The sequence below is a fragment of the Mercenaria mercenaria genome, chromosome 12 (genome assembly GCF_021730395.1).
Source record: "Mercenaria mercenaria strain notata chromosome 12, MADL_Memer_1, whole genome shotgun sequence".
Taxonomy (NCBI): Eukaryota; Metazoa; Mollusca; class Bivalvia; order Venerida; family Veneridae; genus Mercenaria; species Mercenaria mercenaria.
Window position 1 is genome coordinate 75,043,678 of NC_069372.1, and position 27,462 is coordinate 75,071,139.

Genomic DNA, 27,462 nt, shown 5'->3' on the forward strand with positions numbered 1-27,462 from the left:
CCGGTTGAATTTAAAAGATATTCATGCGACACGAAATGAAAGATATTTTATGTATGACATCTGGATTGATATTACAGAACAATTCGATAGAGAATTTTACTGAATTATTATTTTGACCAGGAATGTTCAAATGTAGGTGCCTTTTCCTCGTGTAAATTTATTCGCTATATTTCTCTATTTGTGCTTTAAGTAATAAGATTTTCTTATGATACATTTTAGCAATCCTTTAATATTGCCAAATTAATTAACTAAAATCAGTTTAATATCTCGTGTACACCATCTAGTTCTGCTGTCTGTATACGCTGCCGCGGAACGGTCTTGAAATAGTTTGAATTAGTGTTACGACTGTGATATAGTGCGTGTTGATTAGTTTTTAGTTTACAGCATCCGACCGACTTTGGTCACAAAGAAGAAGTACATTTTGTAATACCGATTTAAAATAAAAAAGATAGGGTAGATTTCACGGAAGCAGATAGTCACAACCAAGGAACCATGCATTGTAAAGTAGGCCCGCAACAAAAAGAAACTGTAGTGGGAAAATATAGCAGACGGATACAATCCGAACAAACATTTCATGATATGCAATGAACAGTCTGCATAGAAGCATAATGTGAGATAGCAATGGAAATAAAACTATCGGTCTGATGGTTTTACAGAACTATTTTCTTGAGACAGCACTATTCAGAATAATCAAGGTGTATTCTGATGTTTTACAATTTCTTCGATAATTTAAAGCATGCCTGTAGTAAAGGAACCAGTGTGGGGGCCATCTGGTCTAGCCGCGTAATGGCGGACATGGCCGCAGAGGTCTCAGTTAAAGCTGGTTTCTGTTTAAATTGCATTGTGGATATCTTGATTTATCACCGAAAAGGCATGATTTTTAAATTATTTGTTGACATATATTTTTAAAAAAATATCTCGTGTTTTAATATCGAATTTTAAATTTTCAGTCGTATTTTATCCTGTCTTATTATCTCAAACATTACGAACATGTATCCTCTTCGACCAGTCATACCATGATTTATTTTCAATATCTACGTGACATATTTTGCAACAGGTCGTTGCCAATTTCATTATCTTTTTATCTTTTGTATAAGTGTGCAATAAGTCAATAGATATTATGCCTTTATGCATTGTAAAATATTATGTTTAATCACTATCTATACATCATTAAGAGGTATTGGTCTATAAACTAACATCATTAACTGCTTTAATCGTTATTCCATACGGGTGTCAAACAAAAATAGCTTTACAAAGTGTTTTAGAATAAGTTAACATATTCTATGCTATTAGCTTTACCTCGCAAGATTCTCATTTTTATAGGTTACAAGGTGGACAAATGGTGATCTCTTATATTTCTATGGAGGAGAAACACACTATGTTGCTTTAAACAAGGAAGATATATAAAAGGCCACCCCATCTGTTGTTGTAAAATCAATCCGCATGTTGTTGTTTTGTTTTGTTAATTTTAGGAACATTTAAAATTGTCACACTTTGTATTTATGCTATATCAAAATATATTTCTCCTATACAGGTCAAGATAACGGTCATCTATTTTCGGAGTTTTGATAAGTCATAAGAAGTGCTGACTTTGATGCGCAGTGATTAAAAATAAAGACTTGAAGTATTTGTATGAATTCAAAAATGTAAATTTTTACATACAAAATATGATCAAATATGTTTTGACATAGAAAATCATAGATTATTTTAGTCATAGATTTTAAAAGAAGGTTAGACTAAATGATTACAATTAACTTCAAAGAGCGTTTATGATTCGTTACCTGATTCCGACAGGTAGATAGTTGGGAGACCATTTTTATTTTAGTTTTCCAAAATGGAACGGGGATTCGTATTTGGCAACCTTTATATTTATGTCATAGTGTTAACTAGATGTCATCTTCATAATGGTCTTTGACTGTATAGCTGTATCTATTTTTAAATACACCGATAAAAATGTATGACAATAGATGGCTGACACGCTGTTTTAGATATTTATTTAGTTACAGATTTCCGTCAATTTCTTAAAGCGACTCGCTCACACTTCAATGTGTTTTTGTTTTTTTTAAACCCGTCTAATTATGAAACTACACTCTATGCTATACGTAATTGTTGACGATAATCTAGGCTCATAACGAAGAGATAAAGTTGAGTCAATGCACATCTTTCTTTAGAGAAACGAACGCCTTACTCCCAACAAAAAATTACTTTACGATACATGTATATCATATAGTTATACTGAAGTCATACTGTTATATTTACATTCACTATATGTTATGTTTTATATTAAAAATAATTTCGTAAAAACAAAATTGGTGCAACAATATATAGGGTAGTTATTTCCGCTATCAAAATTTCAACAAAAAAAAGAACATTAAGTTATAGCCATTTTTTCTGACGGTAAAAATCATTTCTGAATCGACACGACTGTATGATATGTATATATCTGTTTTCATATCCGGGTATCTTACACCGGCCATGCTCCTCGTCTTGTCTCACAAAAGAAACGGGGCGTCCATAGTCGTAGAAGATTTTTTTAAAATTTTCAATAATAGATATGTTTCAAACATGTATAATAGTAACTAACACTTGTAGACGTTCGTTGGTCTATTATGCGGCAAAACATAACGAATTGTTATTTTTTTCTCGCATATCATAAAAACAGAACAAAAAAACAAAAAAAAAAAAAAAAAAACATTAGAACTCACTTTATCGTGAGTAAAGAAGCAAAGAATGAATTGTGAGCGTTTCGCTAAATCAGATACCAATATCATTTACGTCGCGGCTTTATGAAGTAGATTTTTTCTGCAATGCGAAAGTATCTGGAGTGCCAAAGTGTATGTATTGCTCATTGGCGTTTCTTTCCCCTTACTCCTAGTACCAATTCACTCCCTTGCGAGTGTTTTACGGCGTAGGTAGGCTGCGGTTTAGGAACATGGCTTCCGCTGTGAATATTCGTCCTTCCCTTTCCACTTTCCCTAAGACCCGACCCGTCTTTCTATCCCATTCCCAACACCCCACCCCTCTTTTTTCTGTGTTTTGCATATAATTAAACTGTGCTTGTTATTGGATTATTGAAGCAACCCGTCCACAATATTTTTCCTTTACAGTTTCTTTTTTATGTGGGCCTACTTTGCAGTGCATGGCTCAATGGCTATGTTTAAGGGTGCTCCTCTGTGCCTCTGGGAAATCTACTCTTACTTTTATCTTGTACATACTTGATAAATTCAATACATACACCAAGTAAAAACCACCGTCCATGAATAGGCTAAATCAATCCGAGCTTGCAACATTTTCGTTTATGTCGCGTGGTTTTCCACTATTTATATCTACTTATATATTTTAGTTCATATTTGTCAAAAATTACGGAAACTTCATTCATGTACAATGTAGTGTATTATTTCATGACTTGTAAATACCGATTATCTCAATTGTCGATAGCTGGTCACATGAACGTGTATCATAATAAACACTACAGAGGCAATATTTAACGGATTGAAACATAAAATCTGGCCAAAAACTTTGTCTCCATGACTATGAATTTGATTTATTTTAAACTTGACCTTGCTTGACTTTTGACTTCCATTTGGCAAGTGGTTACCGACAAAATAAGTAAATATGTAACTTATTCATTAACAAACCAGTTTAACGTTGACTAGTCTAAAAGTCCACCCCGTTCAGTAACTTTCCATTCAATGCATTGTATTTAGATATCATTTATATTTGTACAGGAGCATGTTTGTGTTTTACAGAACAGAACAGAACAGAACAGATAATTTATTCAGACTTGTACATGTGTACATCGTCAGATATACATTGAACATAATAAAACATGAATAAATAAAATAAAATCACAATGATCGAAGTTATACAGGATGTTCACATTTAACAGATACAGAGGATGAATTATTCTGTAATAATTGTTGATAAAGATAATCTATGTGACAATGCAGTTCTAAGATATAGACATAGATTAATTAACATATTTCTATTTTCTGTCTTTAACATCTCAATAAACTTATACATACTGGGTCTTATGTAATAACATCGTTTTATATATTTTTTTTCTTATATCAGTGTAACATGAACATATTAAAATAAAATGATACTCGTCCTCATCGTCATGGAGATTACAGTATGTACAGTATCGTTCACCTCTAACAGTTCTATTTACACCATATCTGCCAGTTTGAACATGTAGCGAATGAGATGATATTCTAATTTTAGTAAGATATATTCTTAGATTACTTGGCAGTATATACTTACATGTCATGCCTTTGTGTTTCCATTACGTGTGTTAGAGATTCACCTGGCGGGGATCAGGTGATATATGGTTTCATATTTTACGCCTCAAACTTATGTACATCTCATTACTTGTGACCTAAATCATTTTAATGCCATAGAAAATAAACAAAGAAACAGATCAATAATGTATTGTCATACGTTCAAGTATTGCATTATATATTTATTTACCAAGCCAATCTGTTTATGTTGAAATGCTTTACAAGATATTGTAACTTCATATTGTCAATACATAATTCGCTTTAATATGCTTCTTCAGTTGACAATATAAATCATGAAATACATAAAATCTTAGGAAAATTCAAATACAAGCATTATTTGGAATATTATTTAGGATTGTGTAAATTTTAATTTTGAAAGGTTCCAGGTATCAGTGAGGTAATTAATTGTTTACTAATTATCTGTACAAAAAAAGTTATGATAAGCGATATGCGGATTCTATTTATTTCTTTGGTTATAAGAAACTTCTGTAAAACTTTTCCAGATGGTATAAATAAGTGTAATATTTGACTGACAGTCGGTTATTGACGGTTCTAGACCTTAACTACCCTAGTGTCAATTTGTCCCATTGCTGAAATTTTACACAACCTGCTAGCAACGATGAAAATTGATCGGGGTTTTTTTTTGTTACTCTTCTTAAAGGGTGTCAACTTTTGAGGATTATTTTAACAGTAACGGGATAATACGGCAAAACATGTATTGGACGGCTAGACTGTTGGTAAAGATCTTTTGTTGTTGTTTGCAGATGATTGTGAGAAGTTCATTTTACATTTTAACAGATAAGCAGAAATAAACAAAACATTTACTTTAGTTCAATTGAAGGACTCGAACATTATTGCAAATACATATTAAAGATGTTTTCTTATTGCAGTTTAAGACTGTAGTCTTTCGTTGACAAATTTACTTTTTGCAGTGAGACCCTCACGCGGCTTTTAGGCATATTTTAATAATATTACAATTCTTTAGTGGCATAGTAAATAGTGGCATAGTAAACATGTCTTCTTTGATGTTCAATTTTCTTGTAAAACAGAAGTGTTTTAGCTCACCTGGGCCAGAAGATCAGGGTGAGCTTTTGTCACCTCTCGATGTCCGTCGTGCATCGTGTAGTGCGTCGTGTGTGAGCAATTTCTAAACCACAGATCCTAGGGCTTTGATATTTTGTGTGTAGCATCATCTTGTGGTCTTCTACCAAGATTGTTCAAATTATCCCCCCTACGGTCAAATATAGCCCCGCTCAGGGATCACATGTTTCATATAGACTTGTGTAGGAAAAACTTCTTCTTGTCTGAAACCACAAGACTTAGGCCTTTGATATTTGACTATGAATGTGACCTACCGACCTACTTTCTTGATATTTTAGCATCAGTTTGACATTTGAAACATGTAGCTCATGGTGAGCGATTTAGGGTCAGCATGACCCTCTTGTTTGTGATTTGGTGATATACTGCAATTCAAATTTGTTAAATAGGAATAGCCGCCCAGTGGTGTATTTGCCACTGACCGTTTCAAAGCGGTGCCCCACTGTGTTCCTTTATTTGTTCGTTTTTTATTTATGTTAGCTTTGTATGCGCGCGGTGAATGTGTTTTTGTCCTCGTGTTGCTTTGTATGTGCGCGCACGTGTGCGTGCGTGTGTGTTTGTTGGACGTGTGCACGTTAGCATGCTTGGAGTTTTAATTTAGAGAGGCTGTGTTTTTGAAACGCGGCATCCCCAGTTGGACATTTATACTTGTCTTTTTGTGTTTTACAAGAAAGTTGAAATGAAAGAGTGTCGTAATATTATGGCATTAAGGACTTGTTATTTTATCAGATTATGCTTTAAAACTACAAAAACGACACTAGGAAGGGAAGTGATAGTTCAAAGTTGTTATCTTACAACTTCAAAACGAGTACGTATTTTATGTATTTGCAATTATGCCCGAGTCTTTAATATGAAAAGTAAGGAACTTTGTCCTTAAAGGAAACAACTGGTAAACAAATTACGACAATGGCTTTCATGAAACCTATAAACAATAACATGAACTTTTCACATTTGTCTCTAAATGTCCAACATCTTAACCAACAATGTAGATTTCCAATTCATGTCTACCGTATTGTTCCGTACCTAACCTATTAATTTCAAATATAATTGTTATACTTCAGTATAACTATACAATATCGATGTATATCATGAAGTAAATATTGAATACGAGTAAATCGTTCGATACCCTAAAGAAAGGTTTGCATAAACCCATCATTATCGTTACTTTTTGAGCCTGGAAAATTGCCATAATTCAGCGTACTTTTATAATGGAACGAACAATTGTACATGTATCTCTTTTTGAAACATCAAGGTGTAACATATCATCATATCCATTCAAAGATTGCCAAATTGGAATCCCCGTTACATTAAGAAAACCTGAAATAGAAATAGTCTCCCAACTATGGTCTCGCAACTATTTACCTGCTAGAATCAGATAACATAGAAAACGAACCATACAAATAGACACTTTGAAGTAAATGTTGATAGTCTAGCATTCTAAAAAAAACTTTTTATGATTTTTATGTCAGTATATATTTGATAACCTTTTTTGTGTGTGAAAATTTACACTTTTTAAAGTTTATGAAAAAGTGTGTCATACAATAACTTGAAAGTCTTTGAAAAATAAACACTGCACCGCTTCTTATACAATCTATATGAAGATCCTTTGGAAACATAAAATGCATCTAAGCAAAATCGGTTTTACCGAGTCTGTTCATGAGAGATTATGGAAAGTGCAACACCCCTCACGTCCCCTAGCACTGGTTTAAGTGGAACTCAGTTACATAGATATTGAATGGATCCAATAATCCAAAAAGGACAAGAAAATATAACACCATGGGGAGAGCTTTATACGGCCGCTTCGCCCCATTGCTGTTGTAATAGCTAATAAAATCTATTTGGAGATACCTTGGAAGCATAGAATACAACCAAGGAAAATAATATCAGACTCGGTTTGATTGTTATTAAGAGGTTATAGAAAGTGCAACACCACTCAAACCCCCTATAACCGGATTAAAAATCTGAAAACAGAAACATATTTTCATATCAAAGTACAAAGTGAAATGATATATTGGATGTATTGACATGTTCCGAAGATTAACCAAAAAAGTGCAAATAAATAAAAAACAAAAAACATGGGATAATCTTACAACACCATTTGAAACGTTGAAGTACTTTGTTTCAAAAGCAATTGCTTTGTACATATCTTCTTCTTTGTTTAAAACGACATAATGCGTTTTTCTTCCACATAAATATGTTAGATAATGATTAACCAGTAAAAGTGAGAATCTTACGAAATAAAACATAAAAACTAATAGCATAAATATGTGTTACTTATCTTAAAACCCTTGTAAGCTTTTTTCGTTTAACACGCGTTAAAGAGTAAGGAATGAGAATAATGATTCATTCACTTAATTATAAGTTAGCATATAGATCAATACCTCTTAGTATAAATAGTTGTTAAACATAATATTTTACTTTGCATAAAGATATAATATCTATTAAGTTATTGCACATTTATACAAAAGATAAAAATATAATGAAATTGGCAACGACGTGTTGTAAAATAATAGATATTCAAAATAAATCATGATATAACTGGACTTTGAGGGTATGTGTTCGTAAAATTGCAATAACGTTCAAGGGGATAGTAAACAGGATAAAATACCAGTGAAAATGTAAAATTCGTTATTAACACAGGAAATAATATTTTTATTTTATTTGTTAACAAATAATGTGGTACATCAAAACAGCCGAGAAAAGAAAACATACGTTACACCGCAGAGATTTAAAAATACAATGACCAAGTATTTCGAAAACTATGCACTATCCATAATTCAAATTAAAACCAGTACATTCAAGATTTATATTTCTAAACTGAAAGTATTAAACAAGAAAGATATCTTTTGAGCATGGTATAAATGTGAAAAATAAATCCAATATATTGTGATTTGTATAGTGCATTTTATTTGATCTGGCGAGGCGTGGTTTCGGGACGGTCCACTACATTTTTGTGCAGGGTATGTAGTACATGTAAGCAATGAAGCGTTGAATTTAAGTCGTTGGTTACCGAAGATTACGGAATGAAACAATTATATTGCTCTACCTATTTTGCTCGTTTTTTGTTTGTTTTTTTTTTTTAGATTACCATTATTTGCATATGTCATAGATTAACTCCTCCCCGCCAGGACAAATAAAACGGACTATAACCGTTACGAGTCCAAATCACGTGTCATGCTTTATCTAGACATCGTCAGTAAAAAGAACCGAAAGCGTAAATTATAATAACCTACTGTGACCTGAGCAGAAATGACAATTATAAATAAATGTAGATGATCATTGAAATGTCTTAATAGAGTTTTCATGGAATATAATTCATAGTTATTACTTCTTTATTCGAAACTTTAGCTAACATCATAGTTATTTTTTCTTACAGAAGAACATCAAGTAGATCAAGATGATGAGTCATTTTAATGAAGATAGTGAGGTTTGTATATTACTTACACCAAATCAAAGGGAATAACTACTTCCGGCTTACTTCCGGACGGTAGCGTGCATTTACACTACCGTCTATGAATAGGCTAAATTAAACCGAGCCTGCAACATTTTCATTTATGCCGCGTTGGGTGACCTGTATTTAATTACAAATGTATATACATTAAGGTTTAGCAATATATCACCAAATCATAGAAATATCCAGTAAACGAACAACATTTCTATCAACAATCTACCTTCCAATATATTATGTTTTACCATACCGTCGTCACATATAACTGGATATTTAAACTATTCTCGAACAGCTGTCTCCATTTAAAAATGAATGCCGTTTGTAAAGAAAACAAAGCAAACAATTGCTGAAAACTGAGTTAAACCTATTTATGTGAAATTTCAGCACTGTGATATTATTGCAAATGCATCAAACAGTTCTTTGAAAAGTGTTAGTCTTTAAAGACGCTCAACCGTCCAAAAGATGCATATATCAGTAAATTGACAATCATTTTGTAGAGTAATATACGTGTTTTATATGCGGTACATTTTCATGCGATAGGTATTTCAACAACAACACGTATTATGTATAGCTTTTTTATCTCATCAACGTTTCGGCTAACGCCTTCATCAGGATAATACACATACAAATATTAACAACGGACGTGACGTAAAACTGATAACGTAACGTCAAATGGCGGGAAAACGTTAATCAAAATATCAAAATGCAAATACATATAATTATATACATATAATTAGTACAAGGTACTATCCCGGATATGAAAATACCAAAATTTCCTATAGTAAGATTACATTTTCATGTAAAACTACTCTTTCTTTCTATGATTTGGTGTTGTTTTATTGTTTTATTTACAAAATCTGAACCTAGTCGTTAATTCATATTGTCAAAAATTACAGAAACTACATTCATAGTTTTACAAAATGTAGTGTATTGTTTTATGACTAAATACTATCTATCTCAAATGTTGATAGCTGGTCACATGGATGCCCGTTTATCATAATGAACACTGCAGAGGCAATATTATTTAAGATGTACGAGCGTTTTTTTTTTTTTTTTTTTTTTTTTAGGATATCCGCTATTTTGAAAAAATGTTTCTTCTTATATTTATTTCCAACAAAGTGTATGCCAAAATTAGCGCTAAATTATTAAAATATGGCTAATTATGTACAATTTAACCAAACAGATTCTACTTATTGCGGAAAACAATATTCATCCTTATTTTTGACTGGCATTTGCCTAAAATTGATCTAAGATTTACAATGAGGTCGGTAATTTCAAATATCTATTAAAGTAAATCAAGTTTGGTTCTGATGTTTTTCTAATTGATATATATATAATAATACGCTACAATTGAAATAAAAGTTTTCAACATAGCGCTTTATATTACCTAGGAAATATAAATTAATACAAAAAGAACTAAAAGTATCAAAATTCATTAGTTTTCAAAGTTTTTTTCTTTCTAAATACATCTCTTAGATGCACGGTGACCCCAACTGTTTTCTTTCCATTTTGAAGCATATTTGTGTGTCATTAAAGCTACAAAATATTTTTAAAATCTTAACGTCAGACTTTTTTGTAGATTTAAATACGTCTTTTTCCATTGGAAATAAAATTGTTTGGGTAATTATGTCAACATGTAAAAATTAAAGAGATTCGTTAGCGGCATTTGTGCTTATATATTACTGACATCATCTTGTATTTATAGTAACCTGTAAGACCTGAAATCCCTATAACATTAAATGGGATATTATATGTTTTAAAAGTACCACAATTTTTCAATTTTACCAAATTTCAGAAATGCTAGAACAGTGCGTGGGGAAAATGCCCTTTAAAATTAAAACGAGTTCGGTGACCTGTGCTTTTTCTTCTCTTGTTTGTCTTAGAAACGAATGCTCTTCAAGCTCACAGAGTATGAAAAAAACTCTTAATGTTTGAAAAAAACGATCCTACATCCTTAACTGATAAACATAAAATCTGCTCAGAAATGTTGTCTCTATGAATTCGATGTCAGTTTAGGTACAGGTTCTTATCATTAAACTATGTCACGCAGTATAATCATGGAAACAACTTGTCAATATTGTTACTATGAGTTTTGATTCTCAGCAGTTTCACCAGTCTGTATATTACTAGTTTAGAAATGCAACTGAGATAGCATTACAATTTTATTTTTTTCTGTTAAAATTGAAGGGAATAGAAACTATAACAAATGAGTATTTCCGCAGTATTTCCTCTTTGTAAACTTGTTATTATAGAAGGCCGGTGCGCCATACTAAATGACAAATAGTGCAAAATGCTATTTGCTACATGCTTATTGTTCAATATTGACTGTCAAATAGTCATTGTTAATTGCGATATGCAAACCAATAAATGCCAATTGCTTATTCCTAAGTACTTTTTTTAAATAAAGGGCGGATGAATTCATCTTTTTGATAATCATTGATCTTTGTCCCTGTTAAAAACGTTTTCTTAAACATTTTAGAGTAAACAGTTTCAGTTCCATGTTCCTATGACTGGTAAAACATATTATTATATACCTATAAAAATTCTGTAAAAAATCGACTTGTATTTCACAATTAAATATGAACAGACAGACATAAAATCCGTATTGTACCTTTTAAATTCCGTATTGTACCTTCCGTATTGTATGCTGCCGGACTATTTTCATTAATATGCATGACTCGGCACATTTCTATAAATAGCGCACATAAAAACTACACTAAGTTCCATTTAGTAATGATAAACATTGAAGATTTCGTTCAAGAACAAAACAAGAATCAAAATGGTAAAGGTATATAATAAAAGGGTCATTATAACAGTATCTAGATCTGAGACTTTGTATTCGGCTCTCGTGGATTTTGTAAGGTCGGATCACACTCGGCGCTTGCGCGCCTCGTGAGATCCGATCTGGCAAAATCCACTCGAGCCGAATACTGCATCCCAGATCAAGCTACTGTTATAATAACCCTATTTTATTGCTCCGAGGAAGACTGATAGAACATAACATGTTTTCACATTATCAAAAGTAACATTTAATAGTTTAAAGATACAGATTATCAGCTTATTGAGTTAAAGAACTTTAATGTAGGGATAATACACGTTTTTTTGTGTATTAACGTCTGCAGAAGCCCGCGGGATTGTTTGTGACCGAGACTTGCATAAAAAAAACATTACACGACGACTTAATGCATTGTTTTCATATGTGATGACTACGATTCCGGTACATTTTTAGTTACCATTCGGTTGTTCTTCGAAACGGTAAACATGTTTTAGTTTAAACAATATTTTTTAAGCAACATACACATAACATGTACAACAAATTTTTACATGTCAAATACATGGATTGAAAAACAAGCTGATAGCTTATGTAAATTCCTTTCCAATAAACAACAATAAATGTACAAGGTTACGATCAGTATGACATTTATGAACACTGTAACGAGGTAATTCAATTTATCCTTGAATAATGTTTCAAGAGTTGGAAAGTTGTTTGGGGTAGAGCGTCTTGAGAAATGACCTAAGTATACGGACTCTTTAAAACATGTGTATATGTCACGTTACTACAATCAAATAATAAATGGGGGGTCGCAGTTAGGTGTCTGCGCAAAATGTTTTTTGATTTTCTTTATATTTTATGACAATACACCTACATGTATTAAGTTTCATTCACAAATGTTACTGTTATCAGTTTTTACTTAATTTTATAGAAATTCACATTTTAAGTGGGTGGGGTAATTTGACATGTAACCAGCCAGGAACACAATCTCCGCCGCGTTTTTAAAAATGGTTCAAACTTTTTACCTGGAACTTTCGTGATGAAATAACTATGCAATGGACATTTACACAACATGTTGCGTTTCAAATTGTCTTGAATACTTTTTTCAACACAGAGCCACAAAGTGGCCTAATCAAATTTACTGATTTTCAATGGACGAACTTCACCAAAAATCTAAAACATTTGTTATTAGTTGAGATATTTAGGTGTTATTTTCAGCAGATTTTGTAAGCTAAATAAACATTAAAATGACAATATATCAGTACACTCTGATTAATATTGGAAGAGTGGTACACTCTCAAACTAGGGAAAAGTGGGTGGGGTAAATAAACATGCGAAGCTAAACATTCGAAGCAACACAACTATAGGAATAATAATTTTGCAGTTCAAGAAATGGCCTCAGATTATCTACTACTATCTTAATTATGCCTCTATGAGTGGTAGGGGCATATAGATTTGGTCTTGTCCGTGCATGTGAGCGTCCGTCCGCCGCACGAAGTTCTTGACGCACCTAGCTCAAAAAGTATTTGATATAAATTGATGGAAAATTGCATGAGTCTTTATCGTGATATGTACTTGCGTACCTTCTATTTTTTGTCTGGCTCCGCCCCTTATTTCTAGAATTATGGCCCCTGACATAGTCAAAAACACATATCTTCACCTTGTGACACGCCTAGCTCAGAAAGTATTTCATATAGAATGTGTCTGTAGGATACATGGTGTGCCCCCACTTGTACATTTGTCAAAAATAAGGGGCAATAATTCAATGATTCATGTTTGCAGTTTTAAGGGGATATAGCCTCAACAAACATTTTATACAAAGGATTCATCATTCTAGGCCATATACCTCTTGAACTATGAGCATCACAAACAAAACATCCACTATTTTGGCTATTTTAAGGGCAATAACTCTGTAATAAGCGCTAAGGTTCTCAAGAAGAATGCCAAGTGTGCAAGGTCACATCATAATCAAGACTCATGCAGTGCTTCATGAATTTACATCAAACTTTCTGAGCTAGGCACGTCATTAGATAAAATGTGCATTTTGAATCATTTTAGGGGCCATAACTCTGGAAATAGGAGCCAGACGACAAATAGGAGGTTCACAAGTTCATATCATGATAAAGACTCATGCATGGTTTCATCAGTTTATATATAATACTATCTGAGCTAGGCGCACAAGGTGAAAATGTGTATTTTTGACTATTTCAGGGGCCATAACTCTAGAAATAGGGGGCAGAGTCAGGCGAAAAATAGGAGATGCTCAAGTTCATATCACAATAATGATTCATGCAAGGTTTCACCAATTTATATGAAATACTTTTTGCGCTGTCCACATCACAACGTGAAAATGTGCATTTTTGACTATTTCAGGGGCCAAAACTCTGGAAAAAGGGTGTAGAGACCGTAGAAAAATAAAAGGTGCGCAAGTTCATATCATGGTTAAGATTCATGCAAGGTTTCATCAATCTATATCAAATACTTTCTGAGCTAGGCGTGTCACAAGGTGAAAATATGTGTTTTTGACTATGTCAGGGGCCATAATTCTGGAAAGAAGGGGCGGAGCCAGACAAATAATAAAAGGTACGCAAGTACATATCACGATAAAAACTCATGTTATTTTTCATCAATTCATATCAAATACTTTTTGAGCTAGGTGCGTCAAAAACTTCGGGCGACGGACGGACGCTCAGACACACGGATGCACGGACAAGACCAAATCTATATGCCCCCACCACTCGTCCATTGAAAATCAGTAAATTTGATTAGAAACAAAGAAAAATATCAAACAGGGAATGCCACGCACCAAAAGCGCAGCCTCCTCAAAACGAACCCCCCCCCCCCCCCCAGCACGCAAACGCGTGCACCACACACACACACACACACACACACACACACTCAAAGCTTACACATCAGGACAAAACGAACAACACACACACCCAAAGCCAACACATAAGGACAAGACGAATAATAAGCATACACACACGCGCGCACACAAATTCAACACACAGGCCACTTTGTGGCTCTGTGTTGAAAAAAGTATTCAAGACAATTTAAAACGCAACATGTTGTGTAAATGTCCATTGCATAGTTATTTTATCACGAAATTTCCAGGTAAAAAGTTTGAACCATTTTTAAAAACGCGGCGGAGATTGTTCCTGGCTGGTTAAATGTCAAATTATCCCACCCACTTTAAATGTGAATTTCTATAAAAGTAAGTCAAAACTGATAACAGTAACACTTGTGAATGAAACTTAATACATGTAGGTATATTGTCATAAAATACAGAGAAAATAAAAAAACATTTTGCGCAGACACCTAACTGCGACCCCACTTCAATGTGAGAAATGTGTTAGAACGATAAAATCGATAGAAAAGAATATAAGAGAAAGGAGGGGCTCACACAGCTCTTGACATCAGTCCAAAATACGAATACATTAACTGAATCGTTTAGAAGAAGATAAAAGCTTTGCACTTTTAGAAACACCTGACTGTTTTGTTCGAACGTGAGATGCTCATCTCCATAAAGGAGATTGCTAACTGTTTTTGCACATGGGAGATTGCCAAGGTTTTCTTGTCTATGCATGGTGTAAAGGGGACATTGAAGCAAGAAATGGGAAACAGTCTCAGGGGCTCCGCATCTGCAGAGAGCGGTATCGGTAATATTTTTCCTGTGAAGGTCAAAATTTAAAGAGCTGCAACCGAGGCGTGACAAGTATGTAATATCTGGTTTTTACGTGTTCCAACGTTAAAAAGGGCGGGAGACTTTGTTTGTTGTTTCGTGATTTTGGTTTTGAAGGTGTGAAGAGTGTTACAGTTTCGAACATCAGACGGGAGAGAATTCCAGTCACGAATAGTTGCTAGCAAAAAGGAAAAGTTATAAAGTTGTGTTCTAGATGGTATCGTAGGTATGTTATCGGAATTCCTTAAAGGATATCGATTTTGGTTGTTTTCAGGAATCAAACTACTGAGATAATGAGGAGTAAGACCGTTTGTCATTTTGTAGAATAGAACGAGTCTGTTTTTCTTACGCCTTATTGGAAGGGTCTCCCAGCGAAGCTCAGACAGCATAGTTTGAATATTGCATAGTTTGGTCGCACCAGTAACGATCCTCGCAGCCTCGTTTTGAACGGCATCTATATCATTTTTTAATTCTACAGAACAATTGTCCCATATAACATCTCCGTACTCAAGAAGAGGCATAACGAATGAAAAGTACATTCTTTCCAGACTGGAACGTGACAAGATAAATTTCAGTGATCGCATTATGCCTAACCTCTTCCAGGCTTTATTTACAGACGAAGATATATGCTCCTTCCACTTAGCGTCCTCGGAAAATGAAATACCAAGATGTTTGTGAGTTTTAACAGAAGAAATAGGGACGTCATCCATGATTAGACGGGGGTGGTTTGCACGATCTCTCTTCCTAGAGAATAGAACAGTTTCAGTTTTTTGGGGGTTAAAATCCACAAGCCATGTTCTTGACCAATTTGTTACTTTACGAAGATCAGAATTAAGGACAATAGCGGATGCATCCGGGGAATCAACAGTTATGTAAAGTGTAGTATCATCGGCAAACAGCCGGATATTGGCCTGGAGATCATTTAAAATATCGTTTATATAGATTAGAAACAAAAGAGGTCCAAGAATTGAACCCTGAGGAACGCCAGCGGAAATGTTACGCTAGGACGAAGAAATATTTGAAATAACAACTCGTTGCCGACGGCCCGAAAGGTATGACGAGAACCACTCTAGGAGCTTTCCCTGGATTCCAAAAGAAGAAAGTTTGTGAAGAAGACCCCGATGCCAGACTCTATCAAAGGCTTTTGATATGTCACAAAACACCGCGCGCATTTCCTTGCCCTCATCCAGTGCTTGACATATTTCATTGTAAAGGAAGGTCAGCTGGTTAACCGTTGAATCACCTTTTATGAAACCAGACTGATTCGGAGTTAGGAGGTTATTAGCAACAATGTAATTGTAGATGTGCTTGTGAATACAGCGTTCCTTAAGTTTGCCTATGCAGCTTAAGAGCGAGACAGGGCGATAGTTAGACGGTTTGGATGGGTCGGACTTCTTGAATATTGGCGTGACATTAGCGAGTTTCCAAGAAGAAGGAAAGAAAGATTGCTGAAGGAGCTTGTTGAAGTAGATGGACAGGGGTTCAGCAAGAACTTGGACTGATATAGATATGTCCTGAAGTGAGCATCTGCTGACAGGGATATTTGGTAACTCGTGACCTGTATCATCTATGCATCACTGGGAACAGAAATATTGATTTAATAAGTTTGCTTTGTCTACATCACTTACCAAGTTCGGGATAGATTTTGAGGAATCCTTTTTGGTTACCTGTTTGGCCAATTTAAACCATTCTTTAGCTTTTGTATTATCAGAGTTCATTTTATCGGTGAGTTTTGATAGGTATTCAGATTTCGATTTTCTTATTAGATTTGTAACCTCATTTCTTATTTTCCTAAAATTATTCCAGGTAGTAGGATCATTGGAGGTTTTCGCTATTTTATGGATTCTGTTGCGTTTGCGTATTAATTTTCTAATTGAGCCATTCATCCAAGGTATATCATTTGGTCTTACAGTTATTACTTTATTTGGAACTGTTTTCAATGCTGCAGAGGTAATGATATCTGAAATGATGTCAGCTGTTGCTTCTAGGTCATTATTGTTTAGAAAATTCCAGTCACATGTTTCCAGTTCTTGCCTAAAATCATTAAAATTACAACGGTCGTATTGCCAAATTCGGCGTTTAAAACAAGAATGTTTCGGTTTGTTGAATTTGAGGACACAGACGACTGGGCAGTGGAAACGAACGAGGTCTGGAACAAAAGGATCGGCAACAAAACTAGAAATAACATTATCGGGATGTTTTATAAAAATCAAGTCTATGAGAGAAGAAGATCGTTCTGTGAAGTGAGTAGGAGTATCTATAAGTTGATGTGAATTATATGATGACATAAATCTGTCCAATCGGTTGGATGGATTTGAAAGAACGTCAATATGAAATCGCCGGTGATCAAAATATCATCACAAGATTCATTAAAGACTTGATCAATACTATGTTCTAGAAGTTGCCAATAGTTGTTATTAGCACTAGGAGGTCTGTATATACCGCCTAAAAGAAGTTTACGATTATTTACATGTAACTCTATCCATACAGCTTCGAGACCATTGACCGATAAGTCTTGGCGATGAGTAACGTTAATGTTCTGGCGTACGTATATCGCCACACCGCCACCTAATCTGTCATCACGATCGCATCGAACAGGTTGACTAAAGCCGGGAATGAGAACATCTTCATTAACCACGTCATGGCTTAGCCATGTTTCTGTAAGAACCATGATGTCATAAGGGAGAGACTCAACTGCAAGAATATCTAGTTTGGGTTTCAAACTTTGGATGTTAAAGTGGATAATGCTTAAACCACTATTGAGAAGATCAGAGTACATTGATGTTGACATGTTGTCTGATGAAACTGATTCTGGTCCTGGATTCGGGTGAACATCACCTGATATTAAAAGAAGTATAAGAGTCAAGGGAAATTTAACAACAATGTAAAGTACGACTCGCATGGAGAAAAGCTGGTTCACTAAGGCTCTGTTGGCTTCTAAGACGCGTTCAAATGTGAATGTCATGGTGGGTGATACCTTTCACTTGCGAGAGCCTTAAGTGCGTAAGAACATGTGTGTGAGCAAAACAGTATAGAAAATTCGTGTTGGGAGATGATAGAGTGTGTGAGCACCGTAGAAAAGAAAAAAAGCAATGAGAAAAATTGATAAAGTATTATCATTGTTAACCAGTAGAAAGTATTGAGAGTTCGGACAAAAGTTACTGAAAATTTAGGATACGTACTAATAAATGCAATGAAAAACGATAGCATTACAATATATTTTGAGTTTCAAGTCATTATCTTATATAGTACCAAAGTTATATCCAGTAAACGAAGTTTGTAAAAAAATTAAGTATAAAAGGGGCATAATTCGGACAAAAATACAAATCAGAGTTATGGGGATTGTTATCACACTTGCAGATGATGTTGATATAGATACATGTTAAGTTTCAAGTCTTTATCTTATACAGCATTAAAATTATGTCCAGAAAACAAGGATTGAAAAAAAGTGTAAGTACAAAAGGGGCATAATTCTGTCAAAAGCGCATTTAGAGTTATGGGGTATGTAGCCACACGTGCAGATGATTATTAACAAATACTTTTAATTTCAAGCCTTTTTCTTTTAAAGTACCAAAGATATGTCTATAAAGGAAGCTTTCGAAAAAAATTTAACATGGAAAAAAATTCCAAGTATAACTCCTTGGTGACCTTGACCTTGGGTATAATGAGCCCAGCCCCTGCACTTACTTTGTTTATATGCTGGACAATGTTTATGTGAACTTACAGTATAATATAAGCAAAAGTAACAAAGATATGACAGAAAAACAAAGGTTGCCGAAAAAACTTTAACCTTGAAAATAACCAAAGTATAAGACCTAAGTGACCTTGACCTTGGGTACAATGGGCTCAGCCCCTACACGTACATTATTTGTATACTTGACAATGTTTGTGAGAAGTTACAGTAAGATATAAGCAATAGTAAAAAAGATATGACAGAAAAACAAATGTTACCGAAAAACTTTAACCTTAAAAATAACCTAAGTATAACACCGACGCCGACCTAATAACTGACTTATTTCGCCAAAAAATGAATGGTTAAAACTAGTTAGTGGACATATTAGTGGTCAGATTAATTGGTTACATAGCGTCGTAATACTGGGTATGTTAAAGTGGAATAATATTTACATATATAACATATACAAAAGGACAATATTTGAATCAAACATTGCACAAGTCTCATATTGTTGATAACAGTTACAGTACCAACTAATCTAATATAGATATCTATAAGCAGTTGTGCGTAAATATATTTGAATACTCAGCACGCCTTTTTCAGTGATTACTGATTTCCTATTTTGCTTTAATAATATGTAGAATATGCAGTAATACAATAATACAATAATAAATTGTAATAAAGCGCATAATGAAATCAGCAATACATTTCTAGTTTGATTCGGAAACCTCCAACGTAAAAACGTGCAAAGACTCATTGGCAGTTTCCTGTGAGATATCAATATTTAAAATAAATTGACAAGTGACACCAGATATACCATTTACAAATGATCAGTGAAACGAATGTAAGTAAATGATTAATCCAAAACGGTATGATTCAGTTATTAGACTTAACGTGTGATCACAAAATAGCAGTATGATATGATCTTTAAGAAAAAATAACACGGCGAGTATGTCGTTCCATAGTATAAACACAGTTACACATTTCTTGGAAGTCATGAGTAATCAGAGACAGTATAATTCTATCTCTATGCATAACGTATAATCACAAATGGTAGTATGTTAGGTGTTATATTACACATTTCCTTGGAAACATGAATATACAGAGACAGTCTGGTTTATCACTAAACTATATGTATTATCACAAAATGAAGTACATTTAGTGTTTAGAGAGAAAAAAAATGACAAAAAACTTCGATCCATAATTTAAACACAATTTACACTTTTTCTTCGAAGCAAACATGAGTGAACAAACCAGTATGATTCTGTCACTAGACTTAAAGAATATTCACAAGAAGACAGAATACTATGACTTTCGGGAAGGTAAAAACATGGCAAAAACGTCATACCATAATTTTAACACAATTACACATTTCTTTTAGTAAACATGGTTAAGCACGGAGAGAATGATTCTTTCACTAGGCCTTACATATAACCTCAAAAATGGCAGTATGTCATGTATTTCGAGAAAATAAAAATGGCGTGTATGTAATGTTCTAGACTTCTGCATATGACATACAAGAAAAATACAGCAACGGCAACAAAAAAAAACAACAACACAAGTGTTTATAGAAGATACAATATGATGATAACTATAGTATAGCTATAGTATACTGATTCGTGTGATCACAAAATGGCAGTATGATATGATCTTCGAGAAAAAATAACATGGCGAGTACGTCGTTCCATAGTATAAACACAGTTACACATTTCGGAGACAGTCTGATTTTATCACTTAACTATACGTATAATCGCAAAATGACAGTATATTATGTGTTTAGAGAAAAAAAAATGACAAGAACTTCGATCCATGAATGTTTTTAAAACATGCTTTAAATATCCATAACCAGGGCACACATATCAAGAACACTACCAAAAGCGTGATTTGAAGGTTTTTGAGCATCTTATTTTTATTTCTAGTTATTACAAACGTTATATTACCCATAATTTTGCAAATAACTTAAAAATTTGATTAACAGGAACACATTTAAGAATAATAAATTTACATTCGAATTATTTTGAGTACGAACACATTAGTACGAATGAGTACGAGGGTAGTGACTAGCTTTCAAGGTTTATTATATGAATTCTGCGAAAAATTCAGGTAAAAACATACCGACTGATACTAACAAAAATCATAAATATAATATTTAAAAACGAGCAATAGCACAAGTTACGCGCAATACTTATTTATTCACAGTTATTTACAATAACTAAACAGACGCATAGTAAAGGGAGTGAACTCTAAGAAAAGCTAGTGCGTACATTGATGGGGGCAGTACGTTTGGGGTTGGAAACTAATACAGCTAAACATACTATGGATTACATTGTATCTGTAATGCTACAAGAAGAGGTTGTTATGGAAGAAACAAGACGCAGATGCCAAATATCAGTGTGCGCAAAAATACATACATACGTCCCTGGCAAAGCATTTCAAAAATAAAAATCATGTATTAACAGCACGTGAATTGCCTTGTTTGCACACGATTTTCTCCCGTTTAAACATGGGCGGATCCAGTGAAAAAAGTAGTTTTTATGCAAGAATGATTAGCATTTACCATTTAGCAATTTGATAATAAGCATTTGACATTAAGCATATGGCATTTAACATTAAATATGTGGCATGAAGCATTTAGTATGTACCATTATCATTAAATATCTGGCATTTAGCACTGAGTAATTGGCATTAAGCTTTAGATATTTTTCATTTAGCATTTGGCAATTAGCATGGAACACCGGCCTTCTATAGATATATAACTGGTCTTTACATTTTGTGGTTACTGTCAATTATTTTCTCTTTTAGCGCTAGTCCATTACTTTACGAGGGATGTTCCAAAAATAATGTCATTTGTGTTTCATTTCGTGGAAATCGTGTCATGTGTACACAAAACCACCTCGTGTCGATAGAATGATCACTGAATCGTAACATCGGTAAATATCGCACTCACACGTTCACTAACCTTGGTACAGTGTACATTGCTTTATAGCGTATTCATTACACTTTACATAAAATGACTGGGAAAAGAGCTGAAAATGTGCTTGAAATTAGGGCCTACATAAAAGGTAGGTCGCTACTCGGCATGAAGCTTGTAGATATTCACCGTGAGGTGTGCGACATTTATGGGGAGGGTCAAATGTCTCATAGGACTATTTGTAGATGGGTAGTTAAACTTAAAACCGGACAGCAGCAACTCAAAGATGCTGCCCGCACAGATCGTCCTACAACAACTACGTCGAAAGGTAACATCGAAAAAATCCTCAGTTTGCTAAAAAAGGATGCCCGATTCACGTTAAGGCAACTGGCCCAAATGACAAACTTGTCGTTAGCACGAGTTCATGGAATTTTGAAGAAACACCTAAAGCTTAGAAAAATAAATGCAAGATGGATACCCCATTCGTTAAATGATGAACAAAAGAGGACCCGTGTAACAATGGCAAAAAAACTTCTGAACATGTACCTAAAATACAGCAAAAAGGTTTTTGATAATATAGTTAATATAGTTACTGGTAATGAAACCTGGTTTTATTATTTTGAACCAAAGCGGAAGTATTCCAACCGAATTTGGGTCACCATAAATGCGAGACGCCCAAGTATTGCCAAACGAATACGAACGGTGAAGAAGGTTTTGTATGTATTTTTTTCACTCATAAGGGTCCAATCATTCAAATTCCGGCACCAAAAGGCAGTACGGTCATAGGAAAATTCTATAAAAAAAGTTGTTCTAAGAAAATTGAAGAACTACTACAAAAGTCGCCGCCCCAAAACAGGACTTAAGTACCTCCGACTTCTGCATGATAATGCACCCGCTCACAAGGCACGCATTGTGACCGAGTTTTTGGAGTCAGAGAAGGTTAGCGTCCTTCCACACCCTCCGTTTTCGCCAGACCTGGCCCCCTGCGACTATTTTCTGTTTCCCAAACTTAAATATCATCTGTCTGGAAAGAGATACAAATCGAGAAATGCCCTTGGATCTGCTGTTTATCAGTATCTGATGGGTGTTCCCATAGAAGAGTATGAACAATGCTTCCAAAAGAGGATTGACCGGCTCAAAGGGTGTATTCAGGCCGACGGAGAGTATTTTGAAGGGCAGAGCAAGTTAAAATGATCAGAACATTTGCAGTATAGGAGAAACGATGCAAGTGACATTACTTTTGGAACACCCCTCGTATCTGGGGACCATACGCAACTTTTCTTGACATTGCACTAGTTTGTCATTGAATGTTTCATGTACACCGTGTTATCAACATATCTGCGGATCTATCTCAGTTGTTGTATTTCGGTAGTTGTAACATGTCTAAATGTTTAATTCTACTCAGCCCGTTGCTAGCGTGTGTGGACGGTATCAAGCATTTCCACTACAGTCTATGAACGGGTTCAATCAAAATGAGCTTAAAACATTTTCTTTTTGTCGTTTTGGAGACCTATGGAAGTTTCACATTTTTATTTAACTGAAAGACCAGGTTTATATTTTGTTGTTTATGCTGAATTTAGCCGGTTTGATATTACTGACTGGTCAATGTATAATGCACGAACATATGTCATTTGTATAACATTTTCACTTAGGTTAAATTTTTCAGTTTTTTGATTACGTGCATTTCTAATTTTGTACAATTCATATATCTCGTAATACATGATAATTCTCATTATCTTCAGGTGAGCAGTTATAATGGTCATGCAATGAAAAGGTACAAAAATAACTTGAAGCTACATTTTGTTTAAAAGGAATATATCGTATCTTGATTCAGTTCTTTTCTGATTTCAGAACTCAGACTACTGCTCAGTAACAGGAGATGAAAGTGCTGTACAAGAGAGTGTACCTACAGCTGATCTTCAAAAATTAGAAGTTTCAAAAAATCAGCTTTTATATGATATAACAAATTTAAGAGGAATAGTGTGTGACTACAAAGTTAAGAACAAGAGGTTGATCAGAAAAAATAAAAGTGAAAGAGATACATGGATAGATGAAGAAAGGAGATTTAGGGAAATCATTTCCGACAAAAATGCAGAAATAAAAGACCTACAGTCAAAGGTAAAACGTCTCGAGATAAAACATAAAGATCTTACAGAGCAATATAATGTTTTAAGCAGTACTCGACACAAAGGGGTGTATGAGCGACAAAACAGAGAATTATCTGAATCAAAAGCTGAAATAGAGAAATCTAAAGCTGAAATACAGGAATCCAAAGCTGAAATAGAGAAGCTAAAAGAGAAAATTCTGCTTCTTGAAAAAGCTTTAAAAGAAAAAGATGAAACTATCTGTGAAAAGGTCACAACAGAAATGAAAGCTGTTGTACAGAATAATCAGGACGAAATGATGAAGAAGCTGACTGAAACTCAAAGGGCCTATGAAGATAAACTTGACAAGGTACATGAAAATATGATGAACGTGATTACAGAAAAAGACAGGTTAAATAAAGAAATGATGACTGAAATGGCAGAAAAAGACAGAGCGCATAAGGAACAGATGTTTGATATGTTTAAAACATTTGCAGAAAAACTTGAATCGAACAAGAGTACATCCGAACAACAAATGCCAAGTTTTGAAAGACGTTCGCAGCGGTTTTTCAATGGAACCGATAGAGAACATGAGAAAACATACGAAATACAAAGTAATTACTTTGTCAGTAGATTTGGACAATTACCCTATGAACATTTAGAAACGAATATGGAAACGACCGAAATACAAGAGCTGAATTTGTTACAACGACCAGAGAGCTTGCCCGGACATCTAGTTTCAATGAAGAAAGATGTTGACGGACAAAAATCTGTTGTGGATGAGAAATCAGAGAAGGTACCCAGTGGCAAGATCGTAAAAAACAATAATTCAACTAAAAAAAATCCCACTCTAGTTACAAAGTCGGCGCAGTCACATTATGTAACAGTCCAGCAGCAGGGGACTAGTTTGGAAAGAGATGCTCATTATTTTCCAAACATCAGAAGACAAAGATGTTTAAAATGGTGTAGTCCAAACGCTCCTTGGAAATACCCACAAGGCAAAACATGAATGGAATGACATTTGGGAAAAAATAAACTGTAAAATAAAAAAAAAAAGAACCTGAAGTATGCAAAGTGAGAACCTTGAAAAAGGAGAACTTATTTGAATAGAAACAGCTGAAAGTATTTCTACAAAACGATTAAATACGAAATACAGAACGTAAGATATTTTTATTGTATTTTGGTGCAGTTGGAGGAGGGCCAACGTCATCGTGTGTATGTGTATTTGCACTTGATTGTTGTTTCTATTTCATTTCAGAAAATAAATGATCATGTTAAACATCCAAAAACTCTTATTGAACTAAATAAGTAAGGCAATGGTTGTATGGAAAACTGTATAGCAGAATATTTTCATTTTCAGTGGTACGTTTTTATTGCATATATTCGCATCAATTGTATATATATGTATATATGATCTAAATTTATCGTAGTATGTAACTGAATGTTCGTCTATCTCCTTTGCTTTTCTTGCACTTAAGATATTATCAGTAGATCTACATTACGTTAACAGTGTTTTTACATTAAGATTATAGTTTTAAACGTTTCTTTACATATCTATTGCTATGCATTTGTGTTGTTTATTAAACGGAGACATGTTTCATGTCGAAACTAGTACATTTCTTAAAGATATTTCTTTTCTTTCGTCTAGAATTTTAGGATTTAAACAAGTGTGTTCCGTTTTTTTTTTCAGGATATAACTATGTATTGACTCATAGGTTTTAACTTGTGATACCAAAAGGTTGCGAGATCAGACAAACTTAGCTTTACTGTTTATTCTTCAATCAATTGACCTGCTTATATAATTATCAAAGTAGGGTGTTTGTTTGTTTCAACGCTTGCAAAACAGCATATGTAATCTTTCAACAGAATTTCTTGAATATTAAAATCCCATACTTCACTATTATAAACATTAAGGAATAGTATCAATATGTACATCAGGTAACAGTTAGCAAATAAACAGCACATAAATTACCCTTACGGAAATATTATAGTTTGCGTGTCATATAATGGACAAAACTGGGCTTTTCACATAAAAACTTTGTTAAATGAAATAGGTATGTCAAATATTCGGTTACAGCAAGATAGACTTGATATTAATTTACAAATAATTAAACTTAGAATACTAGATACTTATAAACAAAGCTGGTACGCAAACATAAATAATTCCAATAGACTTTCATCTTATAGCATTCACAAACACATATTTGAACTAGAAAAATATCTTAATAATAAACAATAACAAACAGAGAATCGCTTTAACTAAATTTAGAACATCAGCTCATAATTTAGAAATAGAAAGGGGTCAACATGAAAATATCCCCAGAAAAAATAGGAAATGTCGAAATTGTCCTTTAAATTTGATAGAGACAGAGTATCACTTTTTACTAGTATGTCCGAAATACTATGAACTGCGAAGGAAATTTTTCAAACCATATTTTTGTAGATAGCCTACAATACAGAAGTTTGAATCACTTATGTCAAGTACAAACGTTAAGCTATTAAATAACCTGGCAGCTTACTTATATCATGCTTTCAACGAACGAACTTAGATTATATTTTTGCTCATTTTACTTTGACTAAACGATAGATGCTTTCAGTGTTTGCTGGTTTGTGTATCTACCGGGATTGTGTTCTGTGGCGGCCTCTGAGCCAAATGATTGCATACACTGTGTTTGTAAATACGAATACCTTACATAAATACAATGGTATTCTGTGTATATGATATACGTCATCATCCGAGAACGTTATTAATACAATAGTTGAATAAATTCCGCAGGTAGTAGATTTAATCTTACATAGACCAACGAACTGGTCTTTTATTTTTGGTTTTCGGAAAGGCCAACCGAAGTTTGGTCCATAGACATAAATCATATCCGAAAATATTTACAACATCGTCCACACCTTGACTTTTGGACATATCTGTCAAGGAACTAGCTTTTAAATATCGTAGCTAAATCTTTGATTAATGCTTCAGCGTACATCTATTTGCGGATGTTCTCGTATTAAAAATTTCGTTTCATAACGTCATTGAGTTTAGAGGATGAAACAAGAAATAATGTGATTTCGATACCGATGTATATATGTAATGGCAATTCATGGCTTATTTTATTTATGTAGTGATTAATTTCGAACAATGAGCCGTTGATACTCCTTAGCGTCACTTTCTCAATGCAAGGTCCAATAATACCCGTTATATCCACAAATTAATTAAACAATGCAAGGGAAATAACCTCTGCAAGTTGTCATATATTACAATCAAAAGTTACTTGTCCTTACCCTGCTCTTAGTTGTGTAGATAAGAGTAAATTATGATCAAGTTCTCTTTCATACCCCTTTTGTTGTCGGGAGTTATGATACAGAAGTGTACATGTAATAGGTGTTAATCTACTGAACTTCTCAGTTAAATGTTTGGAAACTACAGGCATGTGTTATGCTTTACAACATTGTGCTGTTTATATAGACTATAAATTGTATGTTTGCAATTTTATGTCGAATAAAGAATATGTTATGTTA

The 27,462-nt window shown here is 33.9% G+C and overlaps 1 protein-coding gene across 2 annotated transcripts; it reads left to right on the forward strand.

Annotated features, from left to right (window-relative positions):
- Positions 1–27,462, forward strand: LOC123535116 (CAP-Gly domain-containing linker protein 1-like). Of its 2 annotated transcripts, none has more exons than XM_045317660.2 (3): positions 1–132; positions 8,755–8,805; positions 23,717–27,462. In XM_045317660.2, exons 2-3 carry the CDS (start codon positions 8,776–8,778, stop codon positions 24,956–24,958), a joined length of 1,272 nt encoding a protein of 423 aa, XP_045173595.2. In that variant the 5' UTR covers positions 1–132; positions 8,755–8,775; the 3' UTR covers positions 24,959–27,462. The 2 variants fall into 2 exon arrangements, with proteins under 2 accessions (XP_045173595.2, XP_045173594.2); XM_045317659.2 differs by lacking the exon at positions 1–132 and adding an exon at positions 4,498–4,677.

Coding starts and splice junctions, on each gene's coding strand:
- LOC123535116 (XM_045317660.2), top strand. CDS start 8,776: ATGATGAGTCATTTTAATGAAGATAGTGAG. Junction 8,806..23,716: donor ATTTTAATGAAGATAGTGAG/GTTTGTATATTA, acceptor TTCTGATTTCAG/AACTCAGACTACTGCTCAGT.